The following is a 17077-nucleotide window of genomic DNA, read 5'->3' on the forward strand; positions in this document are numbered from 1 at the left end:
GCGGTCAACACAAAACCCTACAAAAACCACGCAAAGGGGGCAAAAAGACCCTCCGTACCGAACTAACGGCACGGAGGTACACCCTCTGCGTCCCAGAGCTTCCAGCAAGCAGAAAAAACAAATTGACAAGCTGGACAGAAAAAAAACAGCAAACAAATAGCAAAGAGGAACTTAGCTATGCAGAGCAGCAGGCCACAGGAACGATCCAGGAGGAAACAGGTCCAACACTAGAACATTGACTGGAAGCCAGGATCAAAGCACCAGGTGGAGCTAAATAGGGCAGCACCTAACGACTTCACCATATCACCTGAGGAAGGAAACTCAGAAGCCGCAGTACCACTTTCCTCCACCAGCGGAAGCTCACAGAGAGAATCAGCCGAAGTACCACTTGTGACCACAACAGCGTCCGTAGCAAATTTGCCAATCCTGAAGTTCTGTGGCAAATGCCAAGCGTCCTGCATGGTGTTGGGCTGTGAGCACACCTGTTATGATCCGGTGACCTTGGAGCAGCATGAAAACTTTCACTGGAGTAGGTGGTAACTGACCGCAAATCCTGATCTTAACACCGCAACTAGAAGTAGCCGTGCAGTGTATCTAACAAGCCCTAGACACCTCGTCACAGCCGGAGGACTAAATACCCCTAAAGATGGAAATAAGAATACTACCTTGCCTCAGACCAGAACCCCAAAGGATAGGCAGCTCCCCACAAATATTGGCTGTGAGTAGGAGAGGAAAGACACACACAGTCAGAAAACATGATTTAGCACAAGAGGCCACTCTAGCTAAAATAGGAAAGGATAGGACAGAGTTCTGTGCGGTCAGTATAAAAACCCTTCCAAAAATATCCACAGCAGATTATACAAAAAATTCCTCCATCTAACTAAAGACGTGGAACGTATATCTGCAACTCCAGAGACTACTAAACTCAGAGCAGGAATACAATCAAAAAACAAGCACACAGCTTGTGTGCCATAGAAAAAGAAACAGACACTTATCTTTGCTGAATTGGCAGCTAAGCAGGAGAAGCCAGACAAAGATCCAACACTTCCCAAGAAACATTGACAACTGGCAAGGACTAATGAGTCCTGCAAACCTAAATACCCCAGTCCGAATTGCAATCAGCAGAAACACCTGTCCAGGACTGCAGCCCAAAGACAACTGCATTACCACCTACAACCTCCGGAGGGAGCCCAAAAGCAGAATTCACAACACACCCCCCCATCTGTGGACATTGGGCACTTAGACCATCCTCTTGGAGTCGGTTTCTAACCGTTTGTGCAGACACATGCACATTTGTTGCCTGCTGGAGGTCATTTTGCAGGGCTCTGGCAGTGCTCCTGTTCCTCCTTGCACAAAGGCTGAGGTAGCGGTCCTGCTGCTGGATTGTTGCCCTCCTACTGCCCCCTCCACGTCTCCTGGTGTACTGGCCTGTATCCTGGTAGCGCCTCCAGCCTCTGGACACTACGCTGATAGACACAGCAAACCTTCTTGCCACAGCTCGCATTGATGTGCCATCCTCGATGAGCTGCACTACCTGATCCACTTGTGTGGGTTGTAGAGTCCGTCTCATGCTACCACGAGTGTGAAAGCACAACCAACATTCAAAAGTGACCAAAACATCAGCCAGAAAGCATTGGTACTGAGATGTGGTCTGTGATCCCCACCTGCAGAACCACTCCTTTATTGAGTGTGTCTTGATAATTGCCAATAATTTCCATCTGTTGTCTATTCCATTTGCACAACAGCATGTGAAACTGATTGCCTGGGTTCTAATCCCACCCAGGACAACATCTGCAAAGAGTTTGTATGTTCTCTCCGTGTTTGCGTGGGTTTCCTCCGGGCACTCCGGTTTCCTCCCACATTCCAAAGACATACTGATAGGAACTCTAGATTGTGAGCCCAATCGGGGACAGTGATGATAATGTGTGCAAACTGTAAAGCGCTGCGGAATATGTTAGCGCTATATAAAAATAAAGATTATTATTATTTATTATTGTCAATCAGTGTTGCTTCCTAAGTGGAGAGTTTGATTTCACAGAAGTTTGATTTACTTGGAGTTATATTCTCTTGTTTAAGTGTTCACTTTATTTTTTTGAGCAGTGTATACTAGTAAGAGATCTGAATGTATTCACATTATAAATGGAATCCAGCAGGGAGTATATACATTGCACAGGTAAACATAAGTGTGTGTACATGTATATATACCCTGCTGTATACATACAGATAGAAGAGAGAGCCAAGTCTGCAGGGAGAGCTGGCAGTATTAATAGTGAGCTCTGCTGCTTAAAGTAGCCCCACCCACCCATGTGGCAAGCCACACCCACCTTCAGGAAGTCTCATCAGCTTAGCAAGCGGAGCCTACCTGCGCCCTCATCTGTCTGATTCCAGAGCCTGGAAGTGTGGGCGAATCTGACATCACAGGAGGCAGGAGATACTCAGACATAGGTTATGTGACCTGAAGAGCAGCTGAGGTCACAGCAGAATGTGACAAAGCTAGGGATTTAGTGAAGTGCTTATCTATGGGAGCTGGTTCACATAAGATGGACATGTAAAGTAGCTTTCAACCCCTTTAATTTTACCAAAATAAGTTAAATATCTGGTTACATTCTCCTTTCTAGCAGATACCAATCGTTAGTGGATAATACAGCATGTGAATGCTCAATGGAGATTTGTGTGCACATCTTAGAAGATTTTGACATGTATATGCTATATAGAATACCATAGAGGAATTGATTTAACTATTTTTCTCATAAATTTTGCCAGAAGTACAAACCTAGTAAAAAAAAAAAATCACCAGTGCCTCTCAATGAGTTGCGAATCGGCAAAAAGAAAATCTGGTGGAAATTGATCTAGTTGCAAACCAGGAGCCTGATTTTTAAAACATACAGAATATTGTTATGTATCAGCCATGGAATAAAATGTCACTGTCTATTATACAGCCTATAATATGCAGCTGCTTCTATGAGGTTAATCTGCAGGAGAATATAGCTGCTATTAAACGTTTAAGACGCAAAAGGTGGACATAGCTGCATGAAAAGGGTTAATCTGCAAAATGAGGAAAAAACTGCTTCTGAAGTGTTAATCTGCACAAGTGCGACATAGCTGCATCTAAAGGATTAATCTACAGGATGAAGATTTCGCTGCTCCTAAAGGGTTAGTCAGCAAAAATTAGGACATAGCTGCTTCTAAAGGTTTATTCAGCCAAATAAGAAATTATCTGTTTCTAAAGGGTTAATATATTTTAGGGTAACATAGCCGCTTTTTAAGAGTTAAGCTTAGTCTCTCACTGGTTTTAACTTTGTAGCATTATTTTTTTAGCCTTCTCTTCTTCCCTCTGCAGCTCTGTAGTACACAGGAATCCATTTTATATTGCTATACATAGTACTATGCCAGCCTGAAGAATAGCAGAACAATTCTCCCTTCAGTTGACACCCTTTCATTGTGATATCTCCCAGTTTAGAATCAGGAAGTCTCACAAAGCTGTGAAAATAGTTTGTAGGCGTAGAGACCAACTTCAACCTCCTTCTTTTTAAGGGCAAGAGCTTTTGTTTCTAAATTAGTGAGGAAATTGTGTACTTTTCCTTATTAGAAAAATTGCTAAATAGTGAATAGCAATGCAGATTGACCCTTGAACAAAATTGAGAGGGCGTTGTTTGTTTTTCCCCAGATTTAGATGCATATTTTCCTATGGGTTAGCATAGCCCTATGAACTTGCCCCTACAACATACATTGATCCGTTTATTACTGATGCATGGTCTTTGTCATTTGTTGAAAATCTGTATTATTTCTTTATAAATAGTCAATAGTTTTGGTTTTTTTCTTTGACCCATTGTTTTTTGCTTCCCAAGGTGACATTTATTTCTATTAATAAAAATCTCTAGGGATTTTCTGGCCATCATCGTGACAGGAGAAGAAAAAAAAAAAGGATTGTGAAAGGAGAAAAACAAACTAAAAAGAAAAAAAAAACACTCTGGAATTCCATTAGAAGAAACTCATGCGGTGTCCTTCTCCAGCAATCAGAGTCGTGCCTTCAGGTGGTTAGCCTTGCTGAATGGGTTTGAAGAGGCCTAGCTCCAGGCTTTCCAACAGGTTACTTCATCATAACTATCCCCTCTATTTCCAATCCAAAACCACCGCTGTTCAATTTGACATTTGCCCTGTGTGTTTTCATCACCTTTCTCTCTTTTTTCCCCCCTTCTTTACCGGCATTTCTGAAAGTCAGTCACTTGAAAGAGGCAGGTCTGCGCCACCGCCACTCCGACCTCATAATTTACATATAATTGCTGTCCAGCAGAGAACGGAATTAACCCTTTTCTATTTTTCCTACCAAAGACACTTTCCATTGGACGTCGTTCTTTATTTTACACGTCAGCATAGCCCATATGACTATCAGTATTTGTTAGGAAGAACATAATGCATGTCATTTCGGATACAAAGGCTAAAAAAATCAAAAAACCTACACCTGTGGCGTCCCGGCTGTGTTATGAGCACCGTGGCAAACGTCCAAATTAAATGTGGAATTTCATGGTAATTCACTTGTTTACTTGGATAATTCTTTGTCTTTTTTTTTTTTTTTTTTTTTAGCCAAAGGGGATCACCAGCTGCTTTGGAAAATCAAGGCTGACAAGGCATGCTGAGACTTGTAGTGAAAAACTATCAATCTAAAATGCTGGTGTTTTTTATTTTTATTTTTCAAACAAATTAATCAGTTTATGAATCTTGCTATGTTAATTTTTATCAACATGTCTTGCGACTTTTTAGTTACACTAATATGTTCTAAAAATTGCGCCAAATATTGAGGTGTACATAAATGTGTGTGTGTGTGTGTGTGTTAGTGGAGATTAGAGTAAAATTTTGTGACTGTTTTAAAACATCCTAAAGTATGAGTCAATATCACTAAGAAATATCTAGATATCATAAGCTTTGGCCACAGTAGCAAAGCCAAAATAAAAGAAAAAAACAGATAAACACAAAAAAAATACTTAAAAAATGCTGCAAATAGAAAGATTAATATAGCACAAAAAAAACAAAAGAGCGCAAAACAAAAAACTAGACAAAAACCTAGTCACAAATGCAAAAATGAATTAGGCCCATATATAATATATACACTGCTCAAAAAAGTAAAGGGAACACTTAAACAACAGAATATAACTCCAAGTAAATCAAACTTCTGTGAAATCAAACTGTCCACTTAGGAAGCAACACTGACAATCAATTTCACATGTTGTTGTGCAAATGGAATAGACAACAGATGGAAATTATTGGCAATTATCAAGACACCCTCAATATAGGAGTGGTTCTGCAGGTAGGGACCACAGACCACATCTCAGTACCAATGCTTTCTGGCTGCTGTTTTGGTCACTTTTGAATGTTGGTTGTGCTTTCACACTCATGGTAGCATAAGACGGACTCTACAACCCACACAAGTGGCTCAGGTAGTGCAGCTCATCCAGGATGACACATCAATGCGTGCTGCGGCAAGAAGCTTTGCTGTGTCTGTCAGCGTAGTGTCCAGAGGCTGGAGCTGCTACCAGGAGACATGGAGGGGGCCATAAGAGGGTAACAACCCAGCAGCAGGACTGCTACCTCCGCCTTTGTGCATCCATGAGGATGGTATGAGTGCCCGACGTCCACAGATGGGGGTTGTGCTCACAGCCCAACACCGTGCAGGATGCTTAGCATTTGCCACAGAACACTAGGATTGGCCAATTCGCCGCTGGTGCCCTGTGCTCTTCATAGATAAAAGCAGGTTCACACTGAGCATATGTGACAGAGTCTGGAGATGCCGTGGAGAGCGATCTGCTGCCTGCAACATCCTTCAGCATGACCAGTTTGGCAGTGGGTCAGTAATGGTGTGGGGTGGCATTTCTTTGGAGGGCTGCACAGCCCTCCATGTGCTCGCCAGAGGTAGCCTGACTGCCATTAGGTACCGAGATGAGATCCTCAGACCTCTTGTGAGACCATATGCTGGTGCGGTTGGCCCTGGGTTTCTCCTAATGCAGGACAATGATAGACCTTATGTGGCTGGAGTGTGTCAGCAGTCCTGCAAGATGAAGGCATTGAAGCTATGGAGTGGCCCGCCCGTTTCCCAGACCTGAATCCGATTGAGCACATCTGGGACATCATGTCTAGCTCCATCCACCAACATCACATTTCACCATAGACCGTCCAGGAGTTGGCAGATGCTTTAGTCCAGGTCTGGGAGGAGATCCCTCAGGAGACCATCCGCTACCTCATCAGGAACATGCCCATGCATTGTATAATAGGGAGGTCATACAGGAACGTGGAGGCCACACACAATACTGAGCATCTTTTCCTTGTCATGAGGCATTTCCACTGAAGTTGTATCAGGCTGTGATTTGATTTTTCACTTTGATTTTGAGTATCATTCCAAATCAAGACCTCCATGTGATATTCATTTTGATTTACATTGTTAATTATGTTTTATTGTTCAGAACAAATTCCACTACGCAATGAATAAAAATTTGCAACTGGAATATTTCATTCAGAGATATCTTGGATGTGGTATTTTAGTATTCCCTTTATTTTTTTTGAGCAGTGTATATACATACAGTGTCATGTAAGAAGACATTTTTTTAAAAAAAACAGATGAATCGGGCCCTTAGTTGATTTGCTAGGGAACAGTATTTTAATGTACAAAGCCTTGAAATAAGATAAAAGTTGTTAATTACCCTAATCCTGGATGATCTATATGAGAAGGGCCGGGTAGTTACCTGGGGGTTGGGTTCTCCAGTTTCCAGCTTGGAGATGGTTGAGCGAATTCCTCTTCTTAATCAGAAATCTGATGTACGTTGGAATTGAAAGGCGCTAGAGAGAAACAAGTTATTCTATTACTTCTGCTAGTACTGGCATCCCAGCAGGAATTAATTTGTCGCTGGTGCTGACACGACGCACAATGCTGGTAATGTCACACTCGTTAGGTCAAATCGGTCACTAAAACCTTAACGACGACCATCCCAGACGTCTCCTCCTCCGGCCACCAACTGTTGAGTGAGTGTTTTTCCGCAAGTGAATTAGGAGATTTTATAAGTGGACAGAAAATACAGGGGATAAAATAATATTTAGAAATGTTTTGGTCCGTGACTTAGTGTGAACGAGTCTCTTAGGCCATTACATTTCTACGTAATGTCAAATATAATTACTTTCAGCCAGAAAGCCCAGCATGACATTGTTCAGTGCAAATGGAGCTGATGTAATAGATTGGACATCTCCGTTATTGCCTTGTAAAAACCCTTAATTTGTTAAATAAGGAATAACACAATGACAATATCCGAATAATGCGTCCATTGTGAAAATTCACCAGTAAATGCTATCAGTGTTATCAGAGACCGGTGATGTAAGCCATTATAAATGTGCAATGTAATCAATTAGTCACGCTTATTACTACGACTGATGGGCAACATAATTCCAATATCACAGCTATCAGAAGACATTACTCAGCTCTTACATGCTTCTTATGTAACGTGTCCTAATGTTACGGTAGGAGGCTCTTACATCATCTGCTACAGGAGGCCGCTGCTCAGTTTTCTACTAAAAAGTTATGTGTTCATGCGTTACACGTACATTATATTATAATAATCGCTTCCAGGGTATTGAAGAGGTTAATCAAGCCATTAGAAAAGAGGGTTGGAGGCATTTTTTTTTTTAAATTGTGAGATCTATCTGATATATTTATCTTACGTGGTCTTAAAGGGAAGCTATCGTCAGGCAATCGTCTATTGTTTAAGTAAGGTTTTGGTGTTAAATACATTTTGAAAAACATTTTTTTGGCAACAGGGTTTTTCCCCTTCCATATTACAATTTGTAAAAAAAAAATCTTGCAATTTTCTCAATGGCCATTAAGGCTTTTTTTTTAGACTCTAACTTCCTGCGGTTTCAGGAAACAACGCATGTACATAGCCACAATGGTTTGACCCCCGTCCCTGTCTTTTGCATTGAAGTGACTAATGAGCATGTGCCGAGATGATTGTGAAGGGAGGGTGACATTGACTATTGTGAATAGTTGATCCTGTGTTTCACCTCTATTATAGAGGTGTTACATGTTATTGTAATCCTGTCTCTGATGATAAAAGACTGCTGAAAGCTCTTCCTAAAAAGACAGGAAGTGAGTCTAAAATAGCCCCAGTGGCCAGTGTGAAAATGTTAATCTTACGAATTTAGTGATCATGCTATGAAAAAAAAAAAATCATTGACAATTTTTTTTAAATACATGTAACACAAATCTGATTTAACCGATTCACTTTAAGTATCGTCTATAATTCAGATGTAATTTTGCACTATTCATCATATAAGAAACCTGTTTCTGATTTAGATTATTGTTTTTGTTATTTTTCTGCAAGATGCTTGTTGTTGTTTCGTGTGTAAGTGGAGGCTGAAACGCGTCAGCTAATGAATGTTTCTATCTTGCATTTTTATCTGGACAGTGCCATTTGCTATGGCTTATAAAATATAATAATACTTGAAAATAAAACTGCTAATTTTAAAGAGGCCCATATCTCAAAAATGAACAAAATAGAAATACAATAATCAACACACAAATTCGTTTAGTGTTTTATAATCCTACGTAACAGGAAGATACACTTGGGTAATTTTTTAATTTCAGTGCTGGAGTGGTGTTACTAATCTAAGTTTCCTGACCCTAGTATTCTACTTATCAGCCACCTTCCCGATGTCGCCATTTTGTGATTGCAGCTTCTCACTGACCGGAACTCCGAGGTATTGGTCACAAGTTCTCATTGTAAGCCTATGAGATCCTCATTCTGGCTCTCAGACTTACATTTTTGTCTGACCCCCTCCAGAGTCATGAGCTTTTCCAGTAGAAGCTGCTCCAGGAAAGGCTCCCTTATTGGGGTTTTTTTGTGAAGGAGTTTCTTTTTTTCTGAAAAGTTTTTAGAGTGTTTTGGAAGAGATTTTTTTTCTTAAAGCGTTCTTTGCTCTTTGATTTGACAAGTTTGGAAAGTGCCACCGACTGGAAAAAGTGTCTCAAAACTGTGTTTTCTTTGAAACATTATAGGGTTACAAAGTAGACCCTAATTTATTGCAATGAGGTAGTGAGCCGCTATTTCATGCTGCCTGCAGCTATGACAGCGGGAAGCTGCTACCCTAACAATAATTCCTGTATCAGGCACCAGCCCATTCAAAATCAGTCTTAGAGTCACTGATAGGTTTGTTTGCTGGCGTGACAATTTAAAGGGAATTTGTCACCACCCTCATGCTGCCCTCTTTGAGAGACGTATATGGTAGTTGTAGAAGAAGAGGTTTGTGGTGGCGCTGTGATAGAGAGGGAAGGATCTGTGGTGGCGGGAGCAGAGTACATGCAATCACCTATGCAGCACCAATTCCTACCCGTTCAGTCCTCCCAGCAGCTGACAAAAGGTTCGGTCCGGAGCAAAAAACAGTCTGTGCTTTCAGGACTTCTAATAAAAGGTATGTCCTGAGTACTCGCTATGTGGTTTCTTTTCCAGAATGGACAGCGCACCGGCGGCATATTCCCATTACACGTCTCCCAGTACATAGTAGTGACCGGTGCCGAATTACACGTTCTGTTATGTGTCTATGTCCTGTAGTTTTGGAGACAGTAATAAGAGTAATGTCAGATGCCCCCCCCCCCCCAACTATACAGTAAATATCAGACAACCCCTTTAATTGTTTAAGAAGCAGGACGTGCATCAGAGTTTGGTGGGATTGTCCAAGTCATAGCACGTAATTTACTTCTAATTGCAACCCCTATAATTTCACAAACAGGTGCAGTTTTTTTTGTATGTTACAGCCATTTGGACACTTGAGGACCACAAGGAGCATGTGCTTGAGCCTCCACCATTCATCCTTCCAGACCAGGCTACCCAAGCCCAGTTAGGAGTGATAGTTTTTCAGGGGGTGCACTTGGCTCCCTGTCCTGCCATACACTCCGGCTAATCCTAGCTTGCATCCATCTTACCTTTTGGTGATCCTATCTAGCCAAGAAGAGGTGGCCAGACTTCCATGTGACGCTCTCATTGGACAAGGCCACATGTATCCATGTCCATATCTCTTATTTTTGGTCATGCTGATAAGTTGTGCTCCCAGAGGTTGGATAGATGAGTACAGCAATTTTAAAGGGAGTTTGTCAGCACAAAATGACTGTTCAGAACTAGCACAGGTACCTGGTGCACCCTTGACGTGGCCAAACACTTCAGTGCAACTTCCCACCTACTTGTTTTCCATCTATCACTGCCCTGATGTTTCTTGATTGACAGCTCTGGCTTCACAGTAGCCAGAAAAGGGCAATGATAGATGGGAAACAAGTAGGTGGGAAGTTGCACTGAACTGTTTGGCCACACCAAGGGTGCACCAAGTGCCAGTGGTTGGTTTGAATATTATTATTATTATTTATTGTTATAGCGCCATTTATTCCATGGCGCTTTACATGTGAGGAGGGGTATACATAATAAAAAACAAGTACAATAATCTTAAACAATACAAGTCATAACTGGTACAGGAGGAATGAGGACCCTGCCCGCGAAGGCTCACAATCTACAAGGGATGGGTGAGAATACAGTAGGTGAGGGTAGAGCTGGTCATGCAGCGGTTTGGTCGATCGGTGGTTACTGCAGGTTGTAGGCTTGTCTGAAGAGGTGGGTCTTCAGGTTCTTTTTGAAGGTTTCGATGGTAGGCGAGAGTCTGATGTGTTGTGGTTGAGGGTTCCAGAGTAGGGGTGATACGCGAGAGAAATCTTGTATACGATTGTGAGAAGAGGAGATAAGAGGGGAGTAGAGATGGAGATCTTGTGAGGATCGGAGGTTGCGGGTAGGTAAGTACCGGGAGACGAGGTCACAGATGTATGGAGGACACAGGTTGTGGATGGCTTTGTATGTCATGGTAAGGGTTTTGTAGTGGAGTCTCTGGGCAATGGGGAGCCAGTGAAGGGATTGACAGAGGGGAGAGGCCGGGGAATAGCGGGGGGATAGGTGGATTAGTCGGGCAGCAGAGTTTAGAATAGATTGGAGGGGTGCGAGAGTGTTAGAGGGGAGGCCACAGAGCAGGAGGTTGCAGTAGTCAAGGCGAGAGATGATGAGGGCATGGACTAGGGTTTTTGCAGATTCATGGTTGAGGAATGAACGGATTCGTGAAATATTTTTGAGTTGAAGGCGGCAGGAAGTGGAAAGGGCTTGGATATGTGGTTTGAAGGAGAGATCAGCGTCAAGGATTACCCCGAGGCAGCGAGCTTGTGGGACTGGGGAGAGTGGGCAGCCATTTACTGTAACGGATAGGTTCGTTGGGGGGGTCGCGTGAGATGGGGGAAAGATGATGAATTCTGTTTTGTCCATGTTAAGTTTGAGAGATCTAGCGGAGAAGAAGGATGAAATAGCAGACATACATTGAGGGATTCTGGTTAGAAGGGAGGTGATATCTGGTCCAGAGATGTAGATCTGTGTGTCATCAGCATAGAGATGATACTGAAAGCCATGAGATTCTATGAGCTGTCCCAGGCCAAAGGTGTAAATGGAGAAGAGCAGGGGCCCTAGGACTGAACCTTGTGGGACTCCGACAGATAAGGGGCGAGGTGAGGAGGTGGTGTGTGAGTGGGAGACGTTGAATGTCCTGTCTGTTGGGTATGATGAGATCCAGGATAGGGCCAAGTCTGTGATGCCAAGGGATGAGAGGGTCTGTAATAATAGGGAATGGTCCACTGTGTCAAAGGCAGCCGACAGGTCGAGGAGGAGGAGGATAGAGTAGTGTCGCTTGCTCTTGGCGGTTAAGAGGTCATTGGTGACTTTAGTTAGGGCAGTTTCGGTGGAATGGTGTGACCGGAAGCCAGATTGTAGGGGGTCAAAGAGGGAGCAAGAAGAGAGATGGGAGGACAGTTCAAGGTAAATGTGTTGTTCCAGTAGTTTTGAGGCATAGGGGAGAAGTGATATAGGGCGATAGCTAGATACAGAGGATGGGTCAAGAGAAGGCTTTTTGAGGATAGGTGTGATGGAGGCATGTTTAAAGCTTGAGGGGTAGACACCAGTTGTTAGTGATAGGTTGAAGAGATGGGTTAGTGACTTTGCTGACAGAGTCCCTTTATTACAGCCGCATGCACCAAAGAAAAAAGACAATTAAACATTAATGATTTATTTTCCATAAAATACATTAAAACGAGTAAATGATGAAATCATAATACATTATATTATTCCATGGTTCTTAATAAAACACCTCCAATATGTTCTGTACATTTTCCGCCACCCCTCATACAAAAAGTAACAGATGTCTTATGTGCCGCGGTGTCTGTACAGATGTACAATATGTACATTAACAATAAGTGCAAAGCTATGGAAAGCCGGATATTAAAAAAACAAAACGCATGCTCTCTTTTCCGGAAACAAAGATACATTCTATGTGCTGAACGAGGCGGGAAACCTCGTCTGTGCAAACAGGTGATTCACCTCTCAACAAATGAATATATCATAGAAAATGGGACAAGCAGCTTGGAGAAACTCACATGCAATTGACCAAAGAGATCCAGCACTGTGCCGCACCTGCGTTGTGTCGCCCCCATGGAGGCGTCTGCATTATACAGAGGGCGCAGCTTTGCCTTTAGCCGGAGCTGCATCTGGAGATCTAAACTTTGGTAAGTAAAGGCCAAATTTGTTCTCTATTCCGGCAAAGGTTGCGGTTGCCAGTCTGTAGCCTCCTATATGGTCGGGGTGCGCGGGAGGCAGGTTGGAGATTCTCGTCTTTGGAGAAGGCTCTGTCCCGGAAGGTTTGCTGCAGAAAAAGAAATCTTCTATCAATAAACAAGTGGGTGGTGTGCCATCTCACACAACACAAGACGTTGACACTAGGCAATCAGTGAGACGCGGCTTACAGAGATGTTTATTTTATCGAATGGACTAAGCTCACAAGCATCATTATGTGGCTCGTAAAGAGGCCGCAGCATGGAACATTTACACATCAGACTTACTGATTTACTTGGACAGTTCTCAAGGATATTGCAAACACCAAACGAAATTCCTCATTAGAATTCGCCATTTATTCACACATCGACTTATTTTACACATTTTTCACTGACGTAGGGGATAGGACACAAGCACCTAGATAGTGCCTGAATCTCACAAAGGGTATGTTCCCGCGGCATCTCATAGATGCAGATATACCGACTGAGTTTTTAAAACAGAAGACACTTCAAGGAAATGCCAGCGGTGCCTTTTCTGAAGCGTCTTCTTTGTCATCTTCTGCAGTGGCGACTTCTTTTTTTTTCATTCTACCTATAAAATAGTGACGGCTTTCAATCAGAAACCGTGTGAAGAATGATCGTGATCCAAGGGTTAGGGTTTCCTTGCGGGATGCAACATGTCAAGCCTGACGTGAACGAGGTGAGGAGACTTTTAAGCCACAATGCTCCTCTGGGAAATATACAAATTGTCTCTTCAGAGAGGAAGAGAACTCTCCTGCCACCTATAGGAAGTAGCAATCCTAAAAGTCAATATCGACTCTCTAACAAGCCTTGTCATATGACTTAGAATAAAAGCCAAAACCAAAATCTTAATTTGCAGACACTGTGTTTCGGAGTATTGACCCTTGTCAGTGCTAAGTGTGAGATCTGGTTTAGCTAGATGACAGGCATCCGACCAGAATCCAAGGGGTAACGTTCCTCCTTGTGGAGAGCGACACGTCAAGCCTAACATGCCGAGGGGAGGGGACATTTAAGCCGCAATGCTCCTCTGGGAAAAAAGATCTCACACTTTGTGATTCGGGGCACTGCTCCTCAAAAGTGCAGTGTCTGCAAAATAAGATTTTGGTTTTGGCTTTTATGCTAAGTCATGTGACAAGGCTCGTTAGAGAATCGATATTGAATTTTAGGATTGCTACTTTCCCTAGGTGACGCTAGAGTTCTAGTTCTCTTCCTCTCTGAAGAGACAATTTGTAAGAATGATCATGTTGCACCTTTTAGCCTCTTCGTGGCTTTCGAGGCCTGAAGTGAATAAAAGAAGCTGAAAAAAATAGAACATGTGCACTGTAAGTCATTCTGACATTGTTGTGCATATGTTCAGTACTTTTCATGTTTATTGAGCAATTTATCAGGGGGTTTCTAGGGAGAATCTGCCTTAGGAAAAAACATCTCAGCCTGCACTAATCTCTTCCGTAGATCAGATGAGACTCACTCATTGAAATGGGTGTGTAAAAAAAAAAAAAAAAAAACAGATGCCATGCGGAACCACAGTGTAACATCCAATTTTTACAGATAATTTGCAGTTCTTGTAACATAGGGAACTGTATACCCCTTTGTATACCAGACCAATGTCCAAACCCCATAACCTCCCTATCCAACACCACTGAAGGGGGCTTAATTGTCTCGTCTCCAAATCGCACCTCACGACCTGTGCGCTCGACCCCATCCCATCCCACCTCCTCCCCAACCTCACTCCGACACTTATCCCATCCCTAACCCACCTCTTCAACCTATCACTAACTTCTGGCACCTTCCCTTCTGCTTTCAAACATGCCACAATCACGCCTATCCTTAAAAAGCCAACCCTCGACCCAACTGCTATGTTCAGCTATCGCCCAATATCGCTGCTCCCATTCGCTTCCAAACTCCAGGGGCAGCACGTCCACGCTGAACTTTCCTCCCACCTCTCATCTAACTTGCTCTTTGACAATCTACAATCTGGTTTCCGCCCCATCACTCAACTGAGACAGCCCTGACCAAAATCACTAACGACCTACTTACAGCCAAAGCTAACGGACAATACTCTGTACTCCTCCTTCTAGACCTGTCCTCTGCTTTCGACACAGTTGACCACTGCCTCCTACTACAGATCCTCTCCTCCTTTGGCATCAATGACCTCGCCCTATCCTGGATCTCCTCGTACCTTTCCAACCGCACATTCAGCGTCTCCCACTCCCACACTACCTCCTCATCCCACCCTCTTTCTGTTGGAGTTCCCCAAGGCTCTCTTCTAGGACCCCTACTCTTCTCAATCTATACACTTGGCCTGGGACAACTCATAAAGTCTCATGGTTTTAAGTACCACCTTTATGCTGATGACACTCAGATCTACCTTTCTGGCCCAGATGTCACCGCTCTGCTGTCCAGAATCCCGGAGTGTCTATCAGCCATATCCTCCAACTTCTCTTCTCGCTTCCTCAAACTCAATGTGGACAAATTTGAACTCATCATCTTTCCTCCATCCCATAAATATTCCTTACCTGACCTATCTATCACAATTAACAACATCACGCTTTCCCCCGTACCGGAAGTCTGCTGCCTCGGAGTAACCTTTGACTCTGCCCTGTCCTTCAAACCGCACATCCAAGATCTCTCCACCTCCTGTCGCCTCCAGCTCAAAAATATCTCCAGAATCCGTCCTTTTCTCAACCGTCAATCTACTAAAATGCTTGTGCATGCCCTCATCATCTCCCGCCTTGACTACTGCAACATCCTTTTCTCTATCCCCATGATGGCACCACGGAGAGAGGGGTCCGCCCCCAGGGACAGGAAACCTACAGATGAAAAAGGGCGTACCTCTCTCCCACATCAGTTGGTTTCCTGTCCCTGACGGGGAACCTACAGCACGTACCTGAAGGATTCTTCGTGGGATTCCAGGGAGCTGGCCGGTCGGTTCCTGACAGGGGGCGCCCTGTCACGGCTGGGTCCAGCAGGTTTTCGCCCCCCTTTTCATCCAACCCTGAAGCACCACCACGAGGGTCGGCGGGCCCTATGGGTGAGTGTTGCTGGGGGAGGTAGTGAAGAGGATCGAGCCTGCCTTCCCCAGGGAAAAAAAAAAAAAAGGGGGAGGAAAGAGGCAGGTGACGGCGGTCACCGATACAGCCTCTGTACCGCTATTCGGTACATGGAGGTAGCGGCGGCTACGCTACCATAGCAGGCGCAGGAGCGCTAGATCGCGCAAAAGCGCCTCATGTCACCACTGGACACCGCCGCCCAAACCGGAAGTGCGGGCCAGGGTGGAACGATAGAACGCGCGCACAGGCGTCCCCGATAATATCTTCCCTATAGGGCGCCTGTGCCGCGAACCGGAAGTGACGCGCGCGCATGCGCAAATGACCGCTTCTGCCGGCGGCAAGTTTAGAAATCAGCGTTCTCTAAGGAGGAAGCGTGGGAAACCCTCTCTTTGCGGAAAACGCAGAGCGAAACCACTATGAGCGATAAAGAGCAGCAAGAGGCACAGGAATGTGCACAATCATCACCTGAGCAAGTACTGCGGCATCCGCGTTCACAGCATCAGCGCAAGGGAAACACTTCCTCCCAGCAGCGCAGCAGCAGCGGACGCTCAGGGTCACAACGCAGCCGAGTCTCTGGGAAAAGTACGCGGCCGGCGACGAATCCAGTGGATATAGTCCCGAGGCCAGAGACGGGGAAAAAAATGTACAGGCAAATCAAAGCACAAACAGTGTGCGATATGTTCGGAAGAACTACCGTCCTCATGGGAAAAAAAGCTATGCGGGTCCTGCATAGAAAAAACCATTCAGGAGGAATCTCCGGCGTTCGCATCGGACCTGGAAACACTAATAAAGAATCAAGTTGAGAGTGCCCTCAAAGGCATTAAAATTCCGAGGAAAAAACATAGATCCGGTCAATAAGTCTCCCGAATCCAGTGTAGAAGAATCAGAGAATGAAACATCTGACTCTAATGACTCATCGACATCCGAGACCTCTTCACTATCATCAGAGGGGGGACGCAGTTGCTTCCCCATCGAGGAGACAGACGCACTGGTAAAGGCCATCAGAACAACTATGGGTCTGGTAGACGAACGTCCTAAAAGAACAGCACAGGACATAATGTTCAGCGGACTAGAACAAAAGAAAAGAAGAGTATTTCCAATAAATGAGAAAATTCATTCTTTGATCAAAAAAGAATGGAAGAGACCGGATAAAAAAGTTCTCTTGACCCCCAAAAGGAAGTACCCGTTCGATGACCCAGCCTGCTCATCCTGGAGCAAGGCACCCAAACTGGATGTGGCCATAGCAAAGGCCTCTAAAAAATTCGCCCTGCCCTTCGAGGACATGGGCACACTAAAGGATCCAATGGACAAAAAGGCAGACACCTTTTTAAAAAACTCCTGGGAAGCA

General features: G+C 44.0%; 1 protein-coding gene across 1 annotated transcript in view; it reads right to left on the minus strand.

The window, feature by feature from the left end:
- Window positions 1-12101: 12101 nt before the first annotated feature.
- Window positions 12102-17077, minus strand: part of SLC25A12 (solute carrier family 25 member 12) — a 174017-nt gene continuing 169041 nt past the window's right edge. Inside the window, exon 18 of the mRNA XM_069733139.1 lies at window positions 12102-12750. Coding sequence (XP_069589240.1) covers window positions 12555-12750 — 196 coding nt within the window. The 3' untranslated portion in view covers window positions 12102-12554. The remainder of the gene's footprint in view (window positions 12751-17077) is intronic.

This window comes from Ranitomeya imitator, chromosome 7 (assembly GCF_032444005.1).
Source record: "Ranitomeya imitator isolate aRanImi1 chromosome 7, aRanImi1.pri, whole genome shotgun sequence".
Lineage (NCBI taxonomy): Eukaryota > Metazoa > Chordata > Amphibia > Anura > Dendrobatidae > Ranitomeya > Ranitomeya imitator.